We start from the raw sequence: 27,184 nt of genomic DNA, 5'->3' as shown, positions 1-27,184 counted from the left end.
ATTGTCTATAAGATCTTGTATTTTGCATTTGTGGTGGAAGCAATTGTTGGTTTTGTGACCAGATTTTTTATGGTAGTGGTAGTATTCATTGAGGTTCCAAGTGGGAGGTATGGGATTAGGCATAGGTGTAGGGTCTAAAAGTTTGGTGAACCCTTTGGAGGATAGGTTTTCATATGCTTGGGTGAGGGTCATTCCTAGGTTAGAGAATTCTCGGCGAACTTTCTTTGGGTAGGCTAGTGTTTGTTGGGGTACGATGGCGCTCACATTTACGGGATTGGGTGCTTTAGTGGTGGTTTCTCCCCCTCCATATGTTTTCTTGGTTGGAGGCCTACTTTTACCTTTCTCTAATTGTCCATTGTTGATAGCGTCTTCAATTCTTGTCCCATAATCACATAGTTCTCCACATGAGCTAATAGGCGATGACAAAAGCCTACTATTATAAGCCGAAAGCAATTTCTTGATGATCACGTTGATTTGGTCATTCTCATTTGGCCTATTGATCATTCTAGACGCCTTGGTCTTCCATCTAGTCATGTATTCGAAAAATGTCTCCCCCACACCTTGTTTGGTAGTTTGTAATTCCCTTAAAGTCACATCAATCATGGTGTTGAAGATGAATTGGTCCCCAAACAACTCCACTAATTCATTCCGCACCTTAGTTTTGCTTGGATCAAGGCTATAATACCACCTTGATGCACCTCTTATGAGTGAGAGTGGAAATGCATGCAAAGTTTACTTCTCATCTAGCCCCTTCATTTCAGTGATGCTTAGGTATCTTCTTACGTGTTGCTTCGAATCTCCAATCCCATCAAACTTTTCCACATCGGGAATCTTGAACTTGGGAGGTAATGCAATAGTAGCCTTTGAACTCACTCCCCTTATGTTTTAGAGGTAATATTCCATCCCTTGTGCCTTACAGAAGGTGAGTTGCATTTTCTCCATTTCTTCCTTCATAGCTATGGTTTCCACGGTGAGCTTCTCAAATTGCTTGTTCCTTTCTTATTCCGCTTTTTCCTTTTCATCCCATTCTTCCACTTCCTCCTCATCATCATGGATTTCCACATGTGAAGGCTTCTTGAGCTTAGATTCCTCCAACCTAGTGAGACTCCCTCCTATTTTCTTAAGGTCCTCTCCATGTTCATCCAAAGCCTTAAAGATCTGTGTTCCATTGAGTCTTCCACGGAGGTAGTCATTGTTTCTTAGGGGGTCTCTTCCTCTTCTTGGTGTGTGTCCTCAATCTTGATCAAGCGCTTTCCTTTCTCTCAAATCCAAATGGGAGTGGGGATGTGTTTTCTTGACTTTGACGATGTAATGATGCCTGAAAAGAAGCTCCATTTTCATTAAGTTCAAGTCCCAATTAAAGGTTTTTTAAAATTTTTAGATGTCCTTAGAAAATTTTTAAGTTTATTTTAATGAAGCCCCAATTACAATATCACTCCCCTCTCACAGATTTTTTCCCCTTTTTCATTGGGCTTTGGTCCATTTACAATAAAGCTCTAATCTTACTCTCATGGGCTTTCATTAGAATGCACTTAGAAATTTTCAAACCTTTGTCTCAAACATGGGCTTACAATATATTCATCACCTTTGGGCTTTTCATTTTTATTCATCATTTCTTTTCTTTTTTTTTGAATTAACCCTTTAGCTAGAATTTATTGTAGCCTTCCTCTTAAAGTCCATGAAGTTCTCATTTTTTTGGGCCTAGGCAAACAACAAGGAGGCCCAAGATTAGGGAAGTTCATATTGGCTTTGTAGGATTTTGGATGCTAATTCCATAGCATATTTGTTACCTTAGGCCCAAAGCCCTCTTTTTGAAAAGGACTTTTTCCAATTAGGCCTATGATAGCAATTAGGATATGGTCTTATGAAAGTTAAAATATACCTTTAGATTTCGGGACAAGCCTCTTATACTTGAGAACTTCTTTTCCTTTATCCCCAAACATCTTAGGGTATACCACAACTTTAGGGCCATCCCTTCCATTTTTACATCTTTTATTTGTTCTTTAGAATTAGGTGAACACATGACATATGGTTGAACAAACAAGAAATATAACGGGTATCCTTTGTGATAGGGTCTAGGATCTCTCTAAAGTGGGTAGGCTCCTTAAGGCTAAAAGGATAGATAAGTAGGTCATTTATAACTTAGTGGGTTATGATTCCAACTGAGGGCCTAAGTAGACCTCATAGTGGATTGGTAGCAAACCTTTAACATACTTAAAGCCTATTATAGGCAATGACACCGATTGTGAGTTGGTGGGATGAACTCCAAAAGATTTGGGCCCGAATGGAGCCTTCCATCTTCCCACTCATCACCAACTGAGGTTAAGGGACAAAAGAAACAAAGTGATGTGTGTGCAAACAAGTATTGAAATAGTTTTTATCAAGGTTAAGAAATAAGACACATAGGAAATTTAAACTCATTATCCCCAGTGGAGTCGCCACTGTGGACACAACGAAGGAGTCGCCACCTAGTTTTTGCAATGGCCTAGGAACTATGAATATAGCATCCTTTCAAGGAAGGACCATTGATCTTACTACCAGAGATATGGGTCCGAAATTTAGGTACATTCTTAGTAAGGTGTTAGGCACCCAAGACCACCCAACCCTAAGGTTGGCCTCCCATTATTGTGTCTTACGTCTTAATCTCGATAAAATTATGTACAGCACTTATTTCCTAAACTCACACACACACTAGCATACATCTAAGCATACAACATAACATCATCATCCTAAAGCACATACATATCCATCCATAAAGCATAAGAAACCAAATCACACATATACCACCCTAGCATTCATCTAACATGTGAAAACCCTTTCATGTCATATATAAGGCAGCAACTTAATCATGGCAGCAAGTATATCATTTATCAATTATACACAAAACACAACGCAACAACACATGTACATGTTCATCAAACAAAACATATCAACACATATGCATGTGAATGTGAATGTATGACTTACCTTTACTCACCTTGCAGCAACTTAGCACCTATGGCATCATGCATGAGCATGTGAATGAATGATTATGGCATTGAAACAAAGAAAATACAAAATAAACCCTAATTCTAACATGTGAGATAAAACAAGCAATTAAACATATGAAACATAGACATTGAAAGCATAAAGGCATAGGAAAAGAAGTTAAACAAACAAACATGTGAAAGCATAAATGAAATCAACAAAATAAAAATTAGGGTTTCTAGGCAATGCCCTACACACGCATGTACAAGCCTATGTGTGCATAATTAAACTTGCGTGCGCAGGCAAGATTATACGTCCGCAAGTTCTTGCCCAGAAAACCCTAGAAACACAACCAAGCTTAAAACACTAATTCTAACACCCTAACATGCATTTTAAACATATAAAACATAAGCCTAGACTAGAAAAGCATATCAAAACATGTTATAACAAGAAAACAAGACAAACAGAAGAATTAAAAGCATAAAAAGAAAAGAAAAGGAAAAAGCAAAGTTTGAACAAATACCTCAAAGAAAGCTCTTCAAGCTTGATTTTGACCGTTCCCCTCAGTCAAATCTATTCACAAACCAACAAGAAAGTGATTAGCAAAGTTAAACTAAAAGGATTGGGGCTAGAAAAGGTCTCAATCAAACAAAATTGACTTGAGGATGTTTTGTGAAAAACTCTCTTTTGACTCACTATTTTCTAGTGAATCTTGTATTTTTCCTGTGGGATTTCTGTCTTTTGAAAATATACTATGTAAGGATTTTTATAGTGGAAAAAATGGGGTTTGTAACGGCTCCTAGACGATGTGGGATTCATTCCAAATCTCAACCATTATTGCAAAAAACTTGCATTTTTTATGTCTCTAAAACCCTAACTGTGTACGCAGTAGTGTGTGTATGCATGCTTTAGCTCACGTATGTAGGCTTCTACCCATGTACGTAAGCCGAAGGCCACTTTGGTCATTTTATTTCTAAAAATATATTTTTGCTCATTGAAAAGGTTATATTTTCCATTTTAACACTCCTCAAGTCAATTTGATATCTGATTGAGCTCTAAACTGGCCTTGGGCCTTAGAGTTTGGGCATCATTAGGGAATGAGGGCCTAAGTCATAAAGGGTACAAAATGTGGTGTTTACAGCAGGCACGTGCATGTGTACACAGGAAGGTAGGCAAAAACAAATTCCTTCTCGTATTTAGAGTGTGATTCCTCCACCAAAGCCTCTCCTATGATTCCTACAGCCTAAGGGACTACTCAAGTCATAATTGAGTTCAGATTTTCAAGCACCAAAGATCGGGAAAAGCAAAGTTGCATAGAATTGTGTAATTATTCCCACAAGTTGTAAATTAATTACATGTCCTAAATAAAAGCATAAATGTAAAAGATGTTCTTAAATATAATCCAATGTCTCAAATAAAAGCTAAAATGTAAAAATACAAGCTAATAAAAGAAATATGTTGTATGTCTGTGTTTGTGTCTGTCTGTATGCAAAATCACCAAAAGCACCTCTTCCTTGGCCAGAAGCTAGGAGTAGTCTCTGAATTGCCACCACCATCACCACCACCACCATCATCATCATCATTATCATCATCATCATCACCACCACCACCCAGATAGGCAAACCCTCTAGGACCATATATCTACCTGGAATACTCAGTCATCTCTAACTTGAGGTTCCCCTCAAACTAAACAACTCCTCGTGCTCCCTGAACAGTAGGCTGAATTTTGAAAGAAAAGAAGTGTTAGAAAAAGTGTTGGGGGACACAAGAATAGAAAAGGAAAGAGATAAGAATGAAGGAAAACTCACTGCTTATGTACCCTCGAGAAAAGGGTAGCCCATGACATTTCTGTTGCAGCCCACCGCATGCTCATGAGCAAAACCATCAGGACCATAAACATACACCAACTATGGTAAGCAAGGAGGGTGGATGGGAGCACCAGTAGCAGGACCAACCTGACACAAGTATACCACGTGAACATCATCATGTAAAGCAATGCAAAGGAAAATTGGAAATGAATGAGAAGAGAGAGAGCATATACCACAGGAGTAAAGGAAGGCATGAGGCGAGTGTTGTTGAACTCATCATAGTCCAACTCCTTTGAAACCTACTGGGCATAGGGAATGCCATTCCTCCACAAATGATACTCAGCATCCATCATGGAAAGTGGGGCAAGCATAAACTCTAGAGGATTTATTGGGACTTGCGGCACATCCGCACCCACCAATTGGGAGCATACCCTCTCCGCCAAATAGAGTGCCCTTAAGCGAGCTTCTTTGAATGGCTGAGTAATCCCGGAGATAACGAGACTAGATGCCTCAAAGTCTGGGGCCGCAATAGGAGAAAGGCCGGCCTATGGGCTCTAATTAACCTATGACAACACATAGAGTTAGAGGAGAAAAACCCTATGAGACATGCAAGAAACATAATAAAAGGAATGAGATTCTTGATTCCCCTTATCGAAAAGATAGCCCATCGAAATGAGCCCTAACCAAAGGGAAGCTCTTCAGATCCACATCCGCACCACAAGCAATGAGACCATATTGAATGGCCCAACACTGGAAAGGAAAACGTAGGATGACAATTTGCAAGAAGCAGAAACAAACAAATATGAACAGTTTGCAAGGTGACAGTTTGCAAGATGATAGGTATGAACAATTTACAAGATGATAGTTTGTAAGATGGAAACAAGGATACAGTTTGCAAGAGCATGATGCACAATTAACCCTAAATGAATACGGATGGATATGATTGCAAGGAAAGGAAATACATAAGTCACAAAAGATAAAAGGAAGAAAGGTTGATCTTAAGAAGCTTCCAAGGCCTCACAAGCTGGTGCAAGGTCCTCCGGTTGAGCGTATCCAAGGAAGAGTACAAATAGGCAAGCCTCCCCAAAGTCGCAGAAGAGGGCTAGCCACCTCAGAGATACTGTCTACTCTCCATTGGCAAAGAAATATGCCCTTAGAATGTACAGCAAGAGGGCCCTAGCCATCTGGGCACAGTTGTCGGTCATCGCCTGTGGGAAAGGCTTATAATCCATCTTGAAGACGAAGTAGCAGAATGTCTCAATAGTGTACCTCCGCTCGAGCAAGTCAATGCCTAATCGAGTGCCTGACTCACTCTCCAAGTTTATGACAGCCTCATCGCATTTAAGACCGATCATGCAGTGGAACTCATAGGGAGTCATAGTCATCTCCCTATCAGCAATATGGAAGATGTGGGTAGTGTCCCACCACCTCTTAGCCAGAGTCTACACCAGAATGGCACAAGCGGATCTCTTCGATAGTAAGTGGATGATCGGCTCAAAACCCATTGCACGAATGAGGGCCTTTGTTTCTGTGGTAAGGACCTTGTACCATGCCACCACACTGTAAGTGCTACCCTTGCCTAAAAATGAGGGGGAAACCTGTAAAAAGATGAAAAGAAGTTGTTAGATTGCCATTTGGATGAGAAACAAATGAAACAATAGTGAAATTAGGGTTTTTGCTTGGCGACACACGCACATAGGTCAATGTCTGCGTATGCAGGCACTAGTACATGTACGCCGGCTGGAAATCGTGTGCGTATGAACTTAAGAACAAATATGTATACGCATGAACAGGCCTGCGTACACATAAATTTTGTCCATGCACGCATGAACATAAGCTGCGTACACAAGCTCGAGTCCGCATATGCATGAACACAGACAATGGGTCGTTCTTTGACATTTTTAAGCATACTTCCACTAAAATTCAACCTAAAATATGTTCCTACCCCTCCTAAGGTGTCAAATTTTCATCTAAATCCTTCCCACAGCAAAACCTAAGCATTTACATGTCCAAAAATAGATTAAAATGGAAGATCAAAACGAAAATGAGAAAAGTTGGAAAAACTTACCGATCCAGCCCTTGCACCTTTTGAAAGATGGTCTTAGGCCTGTATGTCAACCGAGGGGACCATTCAGCCTCACCGCTCCACTCCAACGCATGAGATTGAAGGCATCACTAGAGAGCACATAATAGGTTTTCTTGGACTTGGGTGCCATAGAGAAAATAAGAGAGTTTGGGGGAGGAAAAGAGTTTTGGGAAAGATGAGATTAGATGGTGAGGAAATGAGAGAAAGGTAGGGAGTTTTTGTAGAGAGAAAAGATGGAAGTTGGAGAGTTAGAAAGGATATGAAGAGCGAGGAAGATGAAGAGAATAGGAAGAAAAATTAAAAGAAATGGTTGGTAACCGTTGGAAAAATTTGAAGAGGCGGGAATGTACTGGTGGTTAAACTACATGTAGTTTTAGCCCCTTACTAAACTATGTGTAGTTTAGTAAAAAAAAATAAAAAATTAAATATCCCCAGTAAGTTCCCGGAAGGTAGGAAGTGTAAATTAAAATTCAAGAATGCATCAAAAATGACAAAAATACCCTCAGTCGGGAAAAAGACACAAAGACCCTCAAAGCATCCCCTAGTGGATTGAAAGCATTAAAACATCCCTTAGTGGATCATAAGTCACTAAGAAAACTCCCCCGTGAGTTTAGATCATCAACCAAATCCCCAATAAAGTATAGTATCATGGTAGGGCTCTTATATGGGTCCAAGACACAAAGGCAACTCTCTCGTGAGTTGTGAAGAAAAAAAATTCCCCAAGGAGTTGACAAAACCCCCTCGTAGGTGGAATCAACACAAGAAATTTCCCCAGTGGGTCACACATTATCAAAGACTTCCTCGTGGGTCACAATCACCACAAAACTTCTCAGCAAGTTACCATCCTTAGTGAACTACATACTAAGAAGACTCCCTTATGAGTCACCAACACACTTTTTAGTAGATCATACTCCCCAGCGAGTCTTTTATCTCCCTAGTGGATTTTTCACCCAAGACTCCCTCATGAGTTGAAACATCAAGGCCACTTGTGCACATATCCTACAGGAATTGAATATGCAGTCACGGGCCACACACCAGTTAAGCAAGTCAGAATACAAAATTTGTGCACATATCCTCCAGGAATTGAACATGCAGGCACATCATACAAAACTTAGGCACATATCCCGATGGAATTAAATATGTAGGCACAATAGAAAAGGTAGAGGTAGAGATAGAGACCAAGGTCACCCTGAGGCAAGAGCCTCACCAGAATAGGTAGAGATAGAGATGGAGAAGACAAGAGGTGCAAGCCACTCGGAGAAGTTTGAGGCAGGAGCCCCGGATGGACACCACAGATATATATAATCTTTAGCTCGTAAGAGCACCTTGTTTGTTTGGTTGATGGTTGCAGTAGTTGGCCTTGTTTGTTTTTATTTTTTAAGTGACTCTAGGATAGCAAGTCACTCGCCTTTTGCTTGCAATTGGCAAAACAGGTTTTGGAATAGTGAACTTGTCGTTACTTGTTTCCTGAGCAAAAAAGGTGGGAATTCGGACATACGAATCCCATGCGACTCTGCGGAGTAGCACCCCGCCCCATGTATGCATGTTGTGTGTCGTGTGCATGGGTTGGACTCGAGCCATACGTCAAAACAAAATGTTTTGTCACTTATTCTTTTGATTCCGTTAGTGGAGCTCATGAATCAAAATAGGGGCATTTGTAGACACTGCATTTTGTACCTCTTATGATCCTTCCCCAATAATGCTGAAATTCTAAGGCCTAAGGTTAGTTTATGGCTCAATCAAATTACAAATTGTCTTGAGAAATGTCAAAATGGAAAATATAACTTTTTTTATGAGCAAATAAATCTATTTTTGGAAAATAAAGGCCAATGAAACCCTTGGCCTACATACGCAGGTCTGGTGCATGTGTACACAGGCACGGACCTGCGCACGCAACTAGGGTTCCAAAAACTATGAAAGACAAGTTTTCTGTATTAATGTTAAGGTTTGGAACGAATCCCACATCATCTGAGAGCTGTTCCAAACCCCCATTTTCTCACTATATAAAGCCATACATGGTACCTTTTCAAGACACTCAGAAAATCTTAAGGGAAAACCTAAGATTCACTAGAAATAGTGAATCAAAGAGGGATTTTTTCACAAAACATCCTTAAGTCAATTTGATTTTGATTGGGATCTTTTCTGATCTTGATCCTCGAGTTTTGAAGTTTTCTAATCATTTTTGTTTGGTTGTGAATAGATTTGTCTGAAGGGAACGGTCAAAATCAAGCCTATGAGCTTTTTGTTTTAAGGTACTGAGTTCTAAACTCTTTTCTTTTATTTCTGCCTTAATCTAGTTTTTAATCCTGTTTCCTTGCTTTGTTTATGTTTAGATATGTTTGTTTAGCCTTGGTTTAAGTTGTTTTCTTTTTTAAAGCATGTTAGGTTGCTAGATTTGTTGTTTTTAAGTCTTGCTTTGTTTCCGTGTTCTTGTTTTCTGTGTTAGGGTTCTTCAGGGCGTGTCTGCATGCGCATGCTTCCTGCAGGCGTACGCAAGCTTGAAGTATGTGTATGCATATAACTAGCTTACGTACACAAGCCTATGTATGCGCATGCATACTCATACCTAGAAACCCTAATCTAAGTTTTCTGCTTCTGTTTCTTTGCTTCTTTTACATCATATGCCTCTGTTTGGTTCGTTTTTATGCTTTTTTAAGTCTATGCTCCTCTGTTTAATTACTTGTTTGCCTTTAACATGATTAGATTAGGGTTTTCTCTTATATTTTCTTTGTTTTACCATGAACATGCATATAACATGATCATGCATTGATGCCATGGGTGCTGTGATGCACTAAGGTAAGTGAGGTAAATCATGCATTCACATGAACATGCATCTTGATGATGAATATGTTTGTTTGATGCTTGATTTCTTGTCTAGGTGTTTGGGATATATTTGGGGATTAATACCTTGTTGCCATGCCTACGTTTCTGCCATGATTTGTTTGCTGCCTTGGATGAGATAATGTGATGTGTACAATTAAAGTATACTAGGGTTTATGATGGGATAAAAAGCCATGATAGATGTATGTTAAGGTTATGGGACATTTGATACCATGTTGATTGTTAGATGCATATTAGTGTGTGTGTGTGTGTGTGTGTGTGTTATAGAATACAATGTTAAACATTCCTTTAATAAGACTAAGACGTAAGACACAATGATTGGAAGTCAACTCAAGGGTCTGATAGGGTTGGGTGCCTAACACCTTCCCATCTCCATACCTAAACTCCAAACCCCTACTTTGGTAGTAAGATTGGCCCTTCCACATAAGGGCGATATATTCATGGTTCCTAGACCATAAAACTAGGTGTTGACTCATTTTTTCTGCCCCGGTCCATTCAACTGAGGCGTACTCCCCAAACCACGCGTTACGCCCACAACTGCCAAAAGACTTCCCCAAACAAAGGACAAATTGTTCCCTAACCCTGCCATCATGAAGGAGCAATCCGGGAAATATCTGGCCTTATAAACTCGGTAAAGAAGGGAGTGGGAGTTGTGGAATAGTGTCTATGCTTGCTAAGCAAACATAGCAAGATTGAAAGCACGCATATCCCAACATCCCATCCCACCATCCTTCTTTTCGATGCATAACTTCTTCTAGTTGATCCAATGAATTTTATTTTCATCCTTATTTTGGCCCCACCAATATTTTGCCAACAGAAAATTAATACTATCACAAATGTTTTTTGGTAATTTGAACAAACTCATAGAATAAGTTCGAATTGCTTGAGCCACAGTTTTTATTAGGATTTCACGCCCTGCTTTTAAGATGAATTTCTCTTTCCACCCCAACACTCTCTTGGAGATTTTCTCCTATAGGTCCTTAAAAGTGTTCACCTTTGATTTCCCACTAGCCATAGGCAACCCAAGATACCTTTCATGCTCTGTCATAATCCGGGCACCCAATAATTGTTGAATAGTGCCTTGCACCTCTGGTTTGATACTCTTACTAAAGAAAGGAAATGTTTTCTGGCAATTAATGGTTTGGCCAGACATAGTTTCTTATTGTCCTAGTATGTTCAATAATCTTTGGCATTCTTCCACAGTAGCTTGACAAAATAGCAGACTATCATTTGCAAACAAAAGGTGGGAGATACACACTCTGTTTTGGCTTGACATAATACCTTTCAACTGGTTAGTACTTTTAGCCTTTCTCAACATTGCAGACAAACCCTCAGCACAACGGATAAATAAATATGGGGATAGGAGATCACCTTGCTTAATGCCACGTGTGGGGGTAATGATGCCGCGAGGTTCACCATTAATTAAAATAGAGTAAGAAGCCGTAGATATTGTCTCTATAGCCAAATGGACCCATCTAGGATGAAAACCAAGCTTAATCATTATTTTCTCCAAAAGAAAAAAACCCCATTCCACTCAGTCATAGGCTTTACTGATGTCAAGCTTGACAGTCATCAGACAGTCTTTTGCTTCATGACTAAAAAAACCACACCTATTGCATAACCCTACCATGCATTCATACTTGAAACCAATGCGAACCTGATCTCCTTTAAGGTTTGCTACCAGCGCTCCCCGACGAATGGGCTTGTCCAACAGTAACTCCACACGAACCTGAATAAATAATGCCTGATCTGGCTTGAAAACCTTACTATCGACTTCAATCACTTGGCCCAAACCCTTCTCAATATCCCACCCTACTTCCTTATTGATTAGATTGAAAGGTAATCCCCATACTTGAATCCAAATAGGCAGTGGGTTGAAGGTGACCGTCCTAGTCGTCATACCCCTCTCCCAACGTCACAATACGAGTAAGTGATTGTCAAAACTCCATGGGCTGTTGTTCAATACTCACTTCAATTGGCTCTCCATGGTGAATCTAAATTGGTAAAGTCCCTCCTCGACATCAACAATACAAAGGTCATTACCAAACATCCATACAAACTGCAATGTTGTCTTTGCTGCCCTTTGGTTGTACGGCCTAGTTGTGAGAAAGCGTCCTAATAGGCTGAGAGAACATTCTTCAAGTATTTTTTTCTCTCTGGGATGAACGGACCATAAGAACTTCACCCTCCTTCTCTGTTAGGTTGATCCGTTGTAGTTGTTTTATGAAATTAGAGTCTATGGCTTTGGGGTTCACGAAAACAGTGTGCGTGTGCCGCGAATAAAAACAGAAAAAAGAAGAAAATTCCACTATTGGGGTTAGTGGGAAGAAAAGTGTAAGATGAGAGAGAAAAACTCACCCTAGGTGAGAAGGAAAAAACGTAAGAAATTTTACTAGTTAAACTAACTTAAATCTTTTCTTAATCAAATTAATGTTATGATTTTGAGATACACTTCTTTAGATAATTAATTTGCTTCTAATTATAACCATACAAGTTTTGATTTTAATAGCAAATTTTAATTGCTATGTCTAATTTGATAATACCATTTAGATGCTTTGCAAAGAGGGTCAAGTGTTTTTTTTTTTTTTTTTTAATAATCGAGAGACAAAGAGTTTATGTAGTAAATAAGGAAACTTAGTGGATTAATTTTAAGGTTTTTTTTTTTTTTTTGATAGATACGATAGTATTTCAAATTTATAGTGTCTATTTCAAAATGATTACTCTTTATCATTAAATTAATTAAAAAGTCAATTAGTTTTTAGTATAAGCGATAATTGAATTTTAGATATTCTATTTAAGGATAAAAAACTTTACTAATTCAGCTAATAGAACTTACAAATATATAAGGGCTGTAGATTGCTTTGGGAATTGGATTTGGATGCATGTCAATATATCTTTGGTCAGGATGTTACTTATTAGTGCACTGTATGTTCATCAAAAAACCAAAAAAAGAAACTAGTGCACTGTATGACCCTTTTGCAATTGCTGGACCTTGCCCATTGATTGCGAGAAAAAGCGTGGGAAATATTTGGTGTGGCCCTAGCTATGAGACGTCCGGCTCAATCAAATCTTTTTCTGATTTTAAATGTGGGCATTTCGCAAATGTAGAGGGCTATTTTTCATGGTGTGATTCATTGATTTAGTGAAGTATCAAAATTAAAAATAAAATTTAGAACAATCGGATTTTTAAAGATTTTGTGAGAGGGGTAGTAAATACTTACTCTTATTGTGTGACACTGTTAGATTTCCAACACAACAGGCAATTATGTTAAGTTACCATTGTAATTTGCATCTAAAATTAACACTTTAGGATATATCTAGCAAGAGTTATTCATTAGAAATTTTTATGGTCCCACAGTATGGATGGTAAATTGGTTATCCTGTTAGGATGGATGTTTGTAAACTTCTACATGTCTCTTAGGAAAATATATAGATGTTTACTACAAGATGTATCTTATTTATGAAACATGACTCTTTAATAAATTACTAAATTTAATATTTAATACCTTCTCCAAAAAAAAAAAAAAAACCTTTACTATTTAATTAATTCCCTATTGCAAATTGGTAAGGCAACACATATCACCAAGTATGAGTTACTGTATGAGTAAAGCTGCACCATATTATAATGTGATTACCTATCACTTTTGTAGAACAAATAAAAGTTTATCTCTAAATTAGTTTAGAAAAAAACTCTTCAAACTCCTCATATCTCTTTATATTGATTGTGGATTTTGAAAATCTAACCATTAGATTACATATTTTTATTATATCCTTCATGCTTGCAAAATTTTCAAAGATCAAAGATCAATTGCCATGTTATTAAAAAAAATGTTAAAATTTCAAGTTTTTGTGATCTAAAATTGTGTATAAAAAATAAGTTTATTGATTAAATAGTAAATAACATCCAATTTGAATAAAATTTGATGTGTATGTTAAAAACATAAAGAACATGAAATTCAATAGTTAGATTTTTAAAGATGTATATGAGAAATTTGAAGAATTTCTCTCTAAACTAATTAACAATTTTTCTCTCTAAACTAATTAACAATTTTTCCATCATCAATTCCCCTTATAATAAGATTTTTTTTGGTTATTTATCTTTGAATCTACTTATGTACGTAATAAATAAATTTGAGGAACCAAAGCTGTTGCGTGAGTAATCTAGTGTAATAAACGTGGACGCTCTCATTATTATATTTGCTAATGTCGAATTTGCCATCATCAGTACTATATTCACCACATGATGGTCCTTATAAAATAACAGATTAAATTTCTTCTTTATCTTATACAGAAACAAACAAGAAAAAATAGAAGTTTATGAGAGTTAGAAATTAGACTGACACAAATTGTGGGGGACAAGGTAGGGAGAATGACTAATTTGGAGAAACAGTTAGGTGACTAATTACATTTTCATTTCTCACACGCAAACTTTATTGCATAATACAGTAGATCCAACGCAATAGGGATGCAACACATGTCAAGATTAGAGTACATAGTTGTCAAGGGCCACCAAACGTAGGTGTCAATAATCTAGGATTTTTTTTCTTCAAAATAACACTCATTTTGAAACAATTTCATTAGTTAGCCCCGTTTCCAAACTATTTAGGAAATGAACAACTTGAGTGAGTTAGACTCGAGTTCACTATAGCAACTCGAGTCTAAGAGACTTATTTTATGTGTTCTGTGAAACATGGAACTCAAGCATGTGGAGCTCGAGTTCCTTAAAGTGAAATCAAGCCTTACAGGCCCGATATGGTTCCTCATCGAAACTATTCCACACTACAAAGTCTGAGTTTCTTCATAATTGAACCTCAACCCACCAAACCCACAAGTTCGAGCTTCTTCTTCGTCATTGAAACCTCAACCCACCCAAACCCACACAGCGAAGAGTACAAGTCCGAGCTTCATCTTCGTCACTGAAACCTCAATCCACCAAAACCCACACTGTAAGTCAACATCTGAAAACAATACTGCCAAGGCCTATCGAGTCTGACTCTGAGTTCCGAGTCAACATCTAAGCCGCAATCACGACATTGATCAAGTGGGTTTGTTGATTTCGTTATGGGTCTCTCTGGGTTTGCTTGGATTTGTTGGAGAAGAAGAGTTTGTTCTTATTGAGAGAGTACTAAAATCGAGTTTGTAAGGCTCGATTTCAATTTAAAGGAAATCGATTTCTACGGACTCGATTTCAATGACAGAAAATGAGTCTAACAGACTCGATTTCAAAGAGTAAATAGACTCGATTTGTTAGATTGCTAAATAGTTTCAAAACCTTGCTAACTAATGAAATGGTTTGAGGGATTTGGTTATTTTGAAAAAAAAAAAAAATCCAATAATCTAAAACAATATTTTACAATAAGAAGCCTTAATCCCAAATTTTTAAGATCGATTTATGGATTTTAGTATATTAGTTAGGATCGGTCATATATATATATATATATATATATGTATTATTTTTCTCAATTATATTTATTTACAACCATATTTTCTATTACTTTCCAAATTATAGATAATTTTTTTTTTTATAACTTATACTAATATTATTTTGAGTCTTTTTTAACTTTTTTTTTTTTTTTAATTCTCTTAACTTGGATAAACTCATTCTTTCTTAGTGGTATATTATTTGTTCTCTTATAAATATAACTAAATCATCTCAAACAACTCTTTCTCATTTTTTTTTTTATTAATATGAGTTACCTTTATCTATGGATTTTCCCATTTTAAATCTTAAAAAAAAAAAAAAGTATTTGTCCCCATTACCCCCACTTGACAATGACACACCTACGTAAAATGTATTGATAATGTATATTATATAAAATATAGTACATAAAATAGTAAAATAACCCTAAAAATTAAATGAAAGAAAATGACGGGTCATCTTCTAAGAGTAAAAACAGTGTCGTGTCTTGGTTCATGTTTGGTCCCCGTCCTATGGGACCAGAATAGCAATTTACGGCCCAAGTGTCCGAGCACGAAAAGTACAGTTCTCTATTGCGGTTCACATGAATAGTCCATTTCTCAATGAGCTCTCTATGTCTTCATGGGCTCCAAGCCTCCACCTAAGGACCTCTCTCTCTTTGCTCTTCACTTCCATCACTTACTAATGCCGTGTAGGCCAGATTACACTACACTTTTTTCTTTTAAATTTTTTTTTTTTGAGAATCATTTTTTTCTTTTAAATTATTAGTCATCATCATATATTTTCTTTGAAAACTTTATTTCATATTTTCATCACTTTAACAAAGATGAAAAGAAACCTGTTTACTATTGCTTTTTCCTTATTCAAGTCAAAATTGATCGAGTATTATATTATAGCTTTAGATTGACTCGATTAGTGACTATAAAATATGCCTTTTAAGTAAACTTTGTGTAGAGGACATCAACTCTACTTGATGTTGAGTCAACAGTCAACACATCAAATTGAGCTTTCATACACAAATTGAGTTTTCCCGTTTTATTATTTGATATTAAGTTAGAATGAGTTGACAAGGACATCTACATCAAGTCTTCAACCAACATTTCTCTCCTAAATGAAGGGATAGAGAGATCACACATCTCAATAACTTAAAAATAAAAAATAAAATTTAGAATGACTACACCATGACAATAATTGAGACAAAATTTATTTTATATATTTGATTTAACATCTTCACCTATTTATCTTAGTTTTTTTTTTTTTTTTTTGCGCGGGGGGGGGGGGGTTCTATTTGGCTTATTTGGGCACGTACAATTTTTTTAAGTCATTTTTCTTAAATATAATTGTACTATTAGACATTTTTTATTAAGCTAACCCAAATAGACATTAAGTATAAAAAGTTAAGTTGAAATGAATGTGACCAACTAAATAAAATAAACATATGATGAATTATAAATTATTTGATGATTACAAGGAGATCATCAATTGTAATAAACTTAAAAGTAATTTAGTCATGAAAAAAATTATGTTATTAAAGAAAAACATCAAAATATATGAGAATATCTTCTCCTTTTTTTAAGTCTTCAATTAAAAAAAACTATACAATTAGAACCATACATGCGAATTTTTCTCTATTCTTAAAAAATTAGTTAACATGTTACAATTTTTTTTTCCCTTTCTAATCAAAAGCCTCTTAAAATGGGATTCAAAGTTTTATTTTTATGGATTCCCCACCTCCAACTCACCTTTTGTACAATTAAGGTTAAGATGTAAAATCTACCTTATAAGTTTGACTGAAATTCATTTCAGTCTTTTAACTTGACTTTCATTCAATTGAATCCTCTAAATTCCATATTTATTCGATTTTAGGTCTTTCATCCAATTCCAAAAATATAATGGCTATATGCAATTAACTAATGGAAAAAAATTTGAAAAATAATTCTCATATAAAAAATTCATGTGAGATGGTAGCACCAAAGGTTTTCATGGCCTTACGGGAGTATAATTTAGGAGTCATTTGTAGTGTTTAAGTTCATATGCTATGGATTTCAACTTTTGTGACAAATGATACTTTGCAACATTCTTTCAGTTAACTCTATAGTGATTAATCTAAGTCAAATCCTGTTTCTTCCTTATAAATCCAACTTTGTTTTTTATTGTAGCCATCTTTTGGCTATACCATGGAAGATCGTTCTTTGACACACCTTCTAAGAAGCAAACAAATGTGCTGATTTTGTTTTACAAATATAGAAGCATGATAGTAAATTGAGAATTTATTTTTAACACCTGTCTCACTTTTTTCTTGGATAACATGTTTTAGAATACTTCAAGTTCAAATATTTTAAAAATAAAAAACTTTATTGGTTGAGTTAATTATAACATACTATTCCTGTGTAATTTAAAAAAAAAAAACTACTTTTATGTATTTTGTTTATTGTTGATTTAATAACTCGATCGAGGAAAAATAAAAAGAAAGTAGAGATTAACACTTGTCACAGTAGAGAGACGTGTCCTTTTTTTGGTCACATATTATCATCCAAACAAGTTTAATGCCCAAGTCTAGTCAACAAAAAACTTTAAGATATCTTATTAAAAAAAAAAAGAAAAAAAAAAAAAGGGAAATGAGCCTTAGTTATAAGTAAGCTCTGGGGACCCGAAGCAACGTTGCTTTCGCAATACTTCAAATGGCTGAGAAGTAATCTCTCAGAGAGACACAGAAACAGAGAAACAGGGAAAAAAAAAAAAAAAAACCCACTCAGAAAGAAAGAAACTGATTGACCGCCATTGAAGCACCTGTCCCTCATATACTACTTCTACTCCTTGTATTATATATAAACCAACATTTCAACGCTCCTTCCCGCATTCTCTCTTCAACTCCATTTCCCTCATACAACAACATATAATACTACTGTACTGAGATTAATTAGGCCCTAAAATTTCTCAATTTGGAAACTTTTTTTCAATTACTGAAGTGTTTAATTGAAATATCAAGTGATTGCAGCTCTCAATGGAGCCAAATTCAGCAAGCTATGTGCTCGGATCCTGCCCAACCCGACCCGAACCCGAGGAAACCGTACTCGAATCCCTCCAATTCCGCGACGAAATCCAGCGGCTCATGACCGTGCCGCCGGAGAACGCGAGCTCCTTCACGGCGCTTCTGGAGCTCCCGGCCACTCAGGCCATGCAGCTCCTCCACAGCTCGCCTCACTCCGCCGGCGGCGGAGGCGACGAACACAAAGCCTACTCCTCCTCCTCCTCCTTCACCAACGGCAATCTCACCTTCCCTTCCAACAAAGCCCTAATCGAACGCGCCGCCAAGTTCTCCGTCTACGCCGCCGCCGCCGACGCCGAGATCTCGCCGGAAACAAGCCCAGTACCGTCGAATTCAAGCGCGAATTTGGACAAAGTAAAAACCGAACCAGCCGAGACCGATTCAAACCCTGGCTCATCAAACAAGACTCAGACTCAGAAGTTGGCTAAGAGAAAGGAACGCGAGAAGAAGGTAAAAATAAATCTCCGGTAATGGCTTTTTGGTAATTTTAGTGTGAAGCTAAGTCTAATTTGGGGGAAAATTTGAAATTAGGGCAAAGAGAGTGCCAAAAAAAGCAAGAACCAGAGCTGTGAAGATGCAGAGAAGCTTCCTTACGTCCACGTCAGAGCTCGTCGTGGTCAAGCTACGGATAGCCATAGCTTAGCAGAGCGAGTTAGTATTACTATTAATCTCTTTAAATCTTAATTAATCAATCATAGAACACTGATTAATCAAATCAAGTACTTATTTTTGTCAATTAAAATTTTGGAAAGGCGAGGAGAGAGAAGATTAATGCTCGGATGAAGCTTCTTCAGGAACTGGTCCCCGGGTGCAGTAAGGTTTGTTTTATGATTATTATTATTATTATTATTTTATTGGAATATACAATAAGGAAGGTTAGTTAATTAGATCTTGTTCTTGTCTTAATCATTCTTATTTGGTTGGTTAATCATTTGATTCTGTTATGACTTTATGAGTGTCCCTTTTTCTAATGTGTCCGAATTGTCTCTAAAAAGTTCGATTATGTTACGTTAGTATGACTTAAGGGGATAAAATACAAAGGTGCAGAAAAACTTGTGCAACAAAGGTGCTGAGAACTTAAAAAATTGAATAATTTTTGAAAATTTCTAATAGTGCCTATTATAAGCTCAAACATCAAGGTGGTTTTTTGTGTATTTAAGTAATGTTACAATGACAACAAATTTTTTTTTTTTTTTTGTTGACAATTGACTTTATTTTTTAAAAGAGTGGCTTTAGACGTATTAAACTTGTATTATGCGGTTTAGTTACTGGTGTGTCATTGTCACCTTTTCACAAAGGTAAAGTGGTTACTTTTGTACCAAGAAAAGTGAAAAGTGGGCGGTGTCAAAAGTGGCATTCTCGTAACTCCCCTTCAGGCGGTTGGTTAATAGTCCATATCAGAGGTTAATTTTGTCATTGCATTAAAAAAATTATTCAATTCATTTGGTTATAATTTCCATTTCATTTTCTGTGACTTTGACATTTATCGCAAATCTCAAAAAATTTATTTGGGTCGGGCCGGGTAGTTCAAATTTGATAGACTAAAAGATTCTAGTTACAATCCATATAATGACGAAAATACCCTTCATGGGTTAGACTCTGGAATTTTAGCCAGGCGAATATGCTTAAATGCTATAGCTGGAAGCTGCTTTTGAAGCACGGGGAGGGGAGACAAGAAGTTGGACATTTTTTTTTTTTAAATATAAATAATTTTATAAAAATGTATGTGGGTCCCATATAAAGGGAAAGTTTGATATACTTGTGAGGTGCACGGTACAATCACCTCTTACCAGTTTGGTATCCATCATCTGATGACGAAAAAAGGGGTGACAAAAAGAACAATATCCATTTACAAACGTAGCATGTATGTGTACCAAAAGCCTAAGCCTAACTACATGGAGAAACGTGATGTGATAGTCCCATATGCAAATTTATTTTATTGAATTCAAACATAAACCAAATCCACACCTTCATGCTTTGTTTTAACTGATGATAGGCATAGCAGGAACTTGAGTCTTTCCTTGCAGCTCCATCCATAAACTGACCCAAAGTTTGCTAACACACTGGATGGTTGAAAAATCAGCTAGATTTTCTTTGAAGTTGCCATGCTTTCTATTTAGAAAGTTACTACAATAATATTTTCTATGCAGATTTCAGGTACAGCATTGGTTCTGGATGAAATTATCAACCATGTACAGTCGCTACAACGTCAAGTTGAGGTTGGATTTATTCATCCCATACACTAAGATATGGTTTTAACAATTGTATGAGATGGTTTAAGCTTGAAATGAACTTTGTTGGGGCAATTTTGTGATAAGGTTTAAATGTGGAAAAGAGTGGAAAAAAATGTAAAAGAAGGGGAGAGAGATATTGAGATGTCTTGACACGGATAACAATTGCTACTTAATTAGTTAGGTGGGTTATATAAATTGGTGGGTTTTTCATCATTTCCTTATAGATTTATGAGGCTTGAAAATTCAGACTGACTTGAATATATGTTCGTATTTTAGTTATTTATGTCCACTTTAGTTATTAAATTAGATTAAATACATATCTTTTTCTTTGTCGACTTGGTGTTCATGACGCACGTGAACAGTGAAATGAAGCTTGTGAAATGAATTTAAACTCCATATAAGTTTGAATTTAAACTCCATATTTTAGTTATTTTTACTCCATACAAATGGTGTTAAAATTATATGGTAGTAATGCTTGAATTATCTGGTACTGGTTTGATCTTCTGATTGAATAATTCTTTGGTTTCAGTTGTTATCAATGAGGCTTGCAGCAGTGAACCCAAGAATTGATTGTAACTTTGACAGTGTATTTGCTACGGAAGTAAGTGTGCAAACCCTTTTAGTTTTTGACTTTCTGGTGAAAAAAAAATATATGTGTGGTTTGGCAATGAGTGCACACTTTATCTAGTAGGTGAGTTAGGATATAAACATATTTTAATTCAAATTTGGCTCATTATAGACCCACCCAAGATCTTAATTGGTTGTTTCCACCATTATTATGTGCCAGGACAGTTTGTCAGAATTGGACCACCTATTCTGTATCCTATCTTTCTCCATTAATATCTTTCGCTGTTCATTAGAATGCGATTGATCACAAGCAGTTACCATTAGCCAATTTAAGTTTCTTTATCTGCTGTCATTATTTTAGTGGGATTCCTGTAACAGTGGATCCGAACTTAAAGGTTAACATTGTTATGGTGGGTAGACTGCAATTTAAGTAGTTTTATCATATCGTTATTTAGACAAAGAAATTAAGAAATTTGTGTGTACACATGCCATAAAAATTAAAATTTTCTTGTACTCATAATTCATACCACACCAACTAAGGAACTGCGTAGTCACCGATTGAAATGTATAAAAGTAGTATCACCAGCTTACCCCTTTACTACCGGAATCCCTGAATAGTGAATATTCTTGAGTTGAATGGTTGGCATGATGTGATTGGCATTGTACAAGTCCTAGAGGCTTTGTTGTGGATCATCGGATAATAATTAGTGCTGATGAACCTCATTATAGTTAGGGGTGTCAAATGGGTGGGTTTGGGGTGGGCATTATTGGGTTGAATATATAAAACCCATTTACCCATTAAAACCCATTTAACTAGTTACTTCTAACCCAAATCCAACCCAACTCAATTATTATGGGTAAACCCCAACTTACCCAATTACCCAATTATCAAAATTACCAAAATGCATTAAAAGTGAAAATGACCGAAAATTAAAGTGTTATGTCATGCCTAGTTTTGGTTCAATTAAACAGTGATGTGTAACTATCTATTCCATGTCATTAACTAAACTTAAAATAAATCTTTAAAAATATTTTTCTTTTACAATATTTCTGATTTTCTGGGTATTCAAAATTTTCCCAAGAAAATCAAGATTTTCTTTCCAAATAAAGACTAAAACATCAAAAATCAAAACAAAAATCCAAAGGAAGCCAAGCACATGGAAACAAGCACAGAAATAAAGAAAAGAACTTAGATAGAAATTTCTTTCCACCATTTTTTTCTTAGTATCCAAACAAAAATCCACCAGTTTTCCAACCATGAAAATCAAGCCCAATTATGAAAACCCAGCCAAGAAAGCACCATGAAAAACCCAGCCATGAAACACCATGAAAAACCCAGCCATGAAAACGAAGACCTAACCAACCCTTTAAACCCAAATTGAACCATGACAGGTCAGCAAATAAAAAACAACAATCCAAGCACACAAACCGATGTCCAGCCTTAGCAGCACCAATATCAATTCGACTCGAGGAAATTGCCACCGATGTCGGTGACGAAGGTAGGTCCTAGCAGCAGCGGAGTAGGACGCGGAGTTGAGGATGGTCGGAGATCGGCACATCTTTTGATGTTGAGGAGGTCGAAGAGAGACATAATGGTGGAAAAAGCTGCGTTAGGGTTTAGGTTCAGTGAGATTGTGCTCTGTTTGATTTTGTTTTCGGTTATGGCCGCCGATAAAACTCAAGGTTGGAGCGGCGACTCCTTTGACCATTACACAGAGTGCAAGTGCAGCGGTGTGAAGAGCTAGAGAGAGAAAGAGAGAGAGCAAACACGAGAGAGAGAAAAGTGTTTGGAGGCTGAGAAAATGAAGGAAAATGAAAACCTTCTTAAAACACTGATGAATGGGTTTTATTTATTTATTTTTAATTTTTATGGGAAGGGTTGGGTTGAATTTAGGTATATTGTTTTTGGGTTAAATGGGTCTCAATGGGTTTTTAGTTAAAACCCAATAATTATTGGGTCTAATTGGGTTAATGCCCATTTAACCCAACTAATAATTGGGTGGATTTGGGTTCAATTAGAGTGGGTGAGTTTGGGTGGACAGATGAGTTTGGGTTTACTTTATCACCCCTAGTTATAGTTAATATATTATAGGGTCTCCAGTTTTCCCTGGTTAGCTTAAGAGTATTTTGATTCACTTACTTTAACAAAGTTCGTAAATTTATGGAGCAAAACCTCCCTTAGTTTAACGTTGGAGCTTTATCCTCATTGTATATCACTAATAGTTTCTCTTCTCCAGGGTGGACCTTTAATCGACAGTAACATCCCCAGCATGGTTTCTCCTCTACTGTGGCCAGAAAACCCATTCACTGGAAACAGACAGAACTTTCAACAGCCATGGAATTTTGATGCACTTCAACAACCACTTTGGGGGAGGGAAGAAGAAAACCATACTTTCATTACTCCAGAGAACTCACTTTTGAGTTATGACTCCTCAGCAAATTCAGGTAGATTAGGTTCAGCATAATCAGGCTGCATATCACCCCTCCTAAACTGATATCATTAAACTTTTTCAACAACCATTAGTGACAGGATTCTAATGAGAAATTATAGGGTTATTTATTAAAGAAGAAAAAAATTTGAGAGATAGTCTGCTATCCTTCCTCTCAAATGGTACATATTGGTGCTTAAAGTATATTTTAGTAAATGCAAACCACTTGACCACTTGAAAGTGGGTCATTACATCTATTCTCGGTATCACAGTAATATGGAAATTTTATTGCATAGAATAATTCTTTCTAGCAGTTATGAAAGTGAAGATTATATGGAAGCATTGTACTGATGATTTCATTGACATTTTAAAACATTGATTCCATAACAAAAAAGCTACGTACTCATCCTTTATTTGGAGTAGAGAAATGGATAATAGAGAACATTTGATTTTTAGATTCTTGATTGTCTTTGCTTCCTCATCATATTCTTAAACCATAAAGTGCTGCATCATTTTATATGACAGCCAAAATAAGTTTGTCACCAAACTAAGGATCGTTATTAGTTATTACCCTTAGTGGTGCATCATTTCGTAAGATGAAGTTGGAAGCATATTCTGGGTTTCATTTTGCAAGAAGAGAAGTTTAAATATTATATTCTTTTCTTTTCTCCCCTGGCATCATTTTAACATAAAATTTATATGTTGCAGCGTCTCTGCATTCAAATCAGTTGAAGATGGAGCTGTGAAAAGTCATAGTGAAGTTGTACCAGTAGCTAGTAGTGTATATATCCATATAGTATTGGCAGTTTAGCAAGAAGTAGAGCGAAGGCGCCAACATTCATGGTTCACCACATGGGTTTTCATGTCTTCTATTTGTCAGTCAGTTGGAAACCCTAGCAGAGGATGATAAATTTTCGGAAATGTTATTCTTATATATTATTTGTATCTTACTATATATACTAACTTTGAGGATCACTCAATCTAATACTTGGTTTTAAGATGATTGGTTAATTTACTGTTGTAAACCATTGAACAAACTTCCGCTTAACTATTATGGAAGTCAGCTTCTTTCCTCATTTGTCTGGTGTCAACGTATCTGCATTTATTATGAAGACGAGCCTTGTGCTAAGCACAGGCTATTTAGGTCATGAATAATGTGTAGTGCATCTTTTCTGGCTCCTCCGTTTCTTTTACATGAATTCCCCGTATTAATCTCAGTGTGCATCATAGCATGCCAAACTTGTCTTAAGTCCGTGATTTTCCTGTCCTGGGTTCTATGATCTGACACTATTTATAAACAAAACAATAGGGTTCACTCTCGTTTCCCTTACATATTAGTTGATTAAAATATTTTTTTGGATAAAGTTTGATTTCAAATATGTTTGGAGTTATCTTTTTTAACTCATTATGTGGCAAATTTTAAGAATATATATCCAGATGTATTATTTAAAATTTTAAACAAATCACACGATTCATTATAAAATTCATGTGACTAAAATTATATATGAATAATCTCTTCAGCTGTTACAAAGTAGCTAATTTGGAGCAAGATAACTCCAAACGTGTTTGGAGCCAACATTCTTCTTCTTCTTCTTCTTATTATTATTATTATTATTATTATTATTATTGGGATGGCCACACCACACTGTTAGAGATATTATGGCCTAGAAGGACCAAATTCATTAAAATTATGTACATGTAGATTAAACAAAATATATCTTCATATTACTTTTAATATAAGCACTACTACAACTTTAGGGATAGTCTAGGCTTAACTCAAAATATAGAGACGGAACTAGTTGAAGACATGGCCCCCCAGATTTTTCAAAAATTATGGTTAGTATTCTCAAAAAATTTCAAATGTACCCCAAAATATATACTTTTGGCCTACCTCCTCCAAAAATATTTACAAATTGACCCAATAGACACAAATAAAAGCTATCTGCTGTTTTGTGTGTGTGTGCTGAATGTATCTGCTGGTTCATCCTTTTTTGCCTTTTGCCCCATGAATAAATAAAATAAAAAAAAATCCCCCGATCAAAACAAACCCAATTATTCTAAGAATAATAAGAATAACCTCTAGATAAACCAAAATTAAAAACAAAATAGAACATACAAATGATCTTTACTTGTGTCGGCAAATATTGGATTGTAATGTTATAAGGTGATAAAATTTGAAAATTCCTCAAACTTTTTTTTTGTTTATACTTCAGGCCCCTAAGCTTGAAGCTTGGTTTCGAAATGTATATACTTTTTATTATTTGGTTAAACGAAAATTTCATTAAAGAACTAACTAGCTAAAGTGGCAAAAGTAGCGGCTAAAAGCCAACAAAAATACAATCCAGTAACAAGGGATGATTTTTTTTTTTTTTTTGAGAAACCAGACTGGAAGTCCAGACAGGGCAAATATATTAAAAGTAATAATAAGATATATTTTAATATAAGCACTCTAATGGACCCGATCCATCAAATGTTGAGTTACTAGAAATAGATGATCTGTTGCTTTGTAGTGTGGACGAACGAGCAAACTGATAGGCCCATATTGGAATCATTGTGGACCAGACAGATCTGTCATGCCTGATTGTTCTCCATCTTACTCTCTTTATTTTTATTTTTTATTTTTTATTTACAAAAGTCCCGACTTCTGTGAACTTGTGAAGAACATAATTTGAAGTGTTCTTTTGTCAATCACATTGCTACCAGAACATTCAAGCAACCACTTCACTGTTGTTGTGAACTTTTTCTTCGCCCTACGGGGCCATTTTAAAAAGAAAAAAAAGCCTTGTGAACCTTTAGAAGTTTTGAGGGCATATTTTTAACGGCAAGATGAAACCGATGCTTTGATGCCTAATTAGGAAGTAGCTCTCCATAGAAGATAATGCTGAGTGTTCTTTTTTTTAAGAAAAGTAATTCTAGTACCACATTTTTTTCACACTTTGTTATAATTGTCGTATGTGATAGATTGTAAGTAATGAAAAAAAAATGATGGATCCATATAATAATAATAATAATAATAATAATAATAATAGGTAAAACAGAGAGAAAATCCAATTAAATTTCAAATTGGAATTCAATTAGAGTCTAATTTGAGCCATGTGTCTCATCTAATCTAAATTTTAGAATTTTGTACCAAGTGAGTTAATTTAGTGTAAAAATTGAATTTCAATTAGAGTTTAATTTTGCGTCACGTGTTTCATCTAATCTAAATTTTTAAATTTTTGTACCAAATTAGTTAATTTAGTGTATAAAACAAAAGGTCCAATATAATAAACCATAAAAAACATTATCATATAACTAAAAAAAAATTCAAATTTATAAGTCATATATATATATGTATATTAATAAGTAAAGTTTAGGGAAAATTGAATTAGAATTTGAAATTATAATTCAATTTTGCACCATGTGTATAAATTTATATGGGAATAATAGATGAAACTGAGAGAAACTCAAATTAGAATTCCAAATTAGAGTTTCAATTTTGCGTCATGTGTTCTACATTATTTATTTTTAAAGAGTTTTATTTCTTAATTTTAGAATCAAATGTGGGACTACATTATAAATATTCATCTAAGTGAGTTATTAAGTACAAAAACTAAAGAGTTTAGAATAAATAAATCGTAAAAAAAAAGTGCTTCACAATAATTAAAAAAAAAGGGACAATTTACATTTTATATCCAATAATATCCTTACAAAATTTTTTAAAGAATTAAAGAAATATAAAAATCACTATCAATAGTATTTAAATTATATATATAGGAATTATATTATGTACCTTATTGTATAT

At 35.7% G+C, this 27,184-nt stretch overlaps 1 protein-coding gene across 1 annotated transcript; it reads left to right on the top strand.

The window, feature by feature from the left end:
- The first annotated feature begins 17,709 nt into the window (after positions 1-17,709).
- LOC115952959 (transcription factor bHLH48-like) lies at positions 17,710-24,478 on the top strand. Its single transcript, XM_031070341.1, has 7 exons — positions 17,710-18,620; positions 18,702-18,821; positions 18,923-18,988; positions 20,321-20,389; positions 20,934-21,005; positions 23,209-23,416; positions 24,109-24,478. Exons 1-7 carry the CDS (start codon positions 18,126-18,128, stop codon positions 24,144-24,146), a joined length of 1,068 nt encoding a protein of 355 aa, XP_030926201.1. The 5' UTR covers positions 17,710-18,125; the 3' UTR covers positions 24,147-24,478.
- Positions 24,479-27,184: the final 2,706 nt, after the last annotated feature.

This window comes from Quercus lobata, chromosome 7 (genome assembly GCF_001633185.2).
Source record: "Quercus lobata isolate SW786 chromosome 7, ValleyOak3.0 Primary Assembly, whole genome shotgun sequence".
In the NCBI taxonomy this organism is placed as follows: domain Eukaryota; kingdom Viridiplantae; phylum Streptophyta; class Magnoliopsida; order Fagales; family Fagaceae; genus Quercus; species Quercus lobata.
The sequence above is the reverse complement of the archived record's forward strand: the minus strand, read 5'-3'. Positions and strand labels throughout refer to the sequence as shown.

What these genes read in the sequence shown, in the direction of transcription:
- LOC115952959 (XM_031070341.1), top strand. Translation starts at nt 18,126, where the DNA reads ATGGAGCCAAATTCAGCAAGCTATGTGCTCGGATCCTGCCCAACCCGA. An exon ending in GAAAGGAACGCGAGAAGAAG is followed by an intron (nt 18,621 to 18,701) that starts GTAAAAATAAAT and finishes ATTTGAAATTAG; the next exon opens with GGCAAAGAGAGTGCCAAAAA. An exon ending in GCCATAGCTTAGCAGAGCGA is followed by an intron (nt 18,822 to 18,922) that starts GTTAGTATTACT and finishes AATTTTGGAAAG; the next exon opens with GCGAGGAGAGAGAAGATTAA.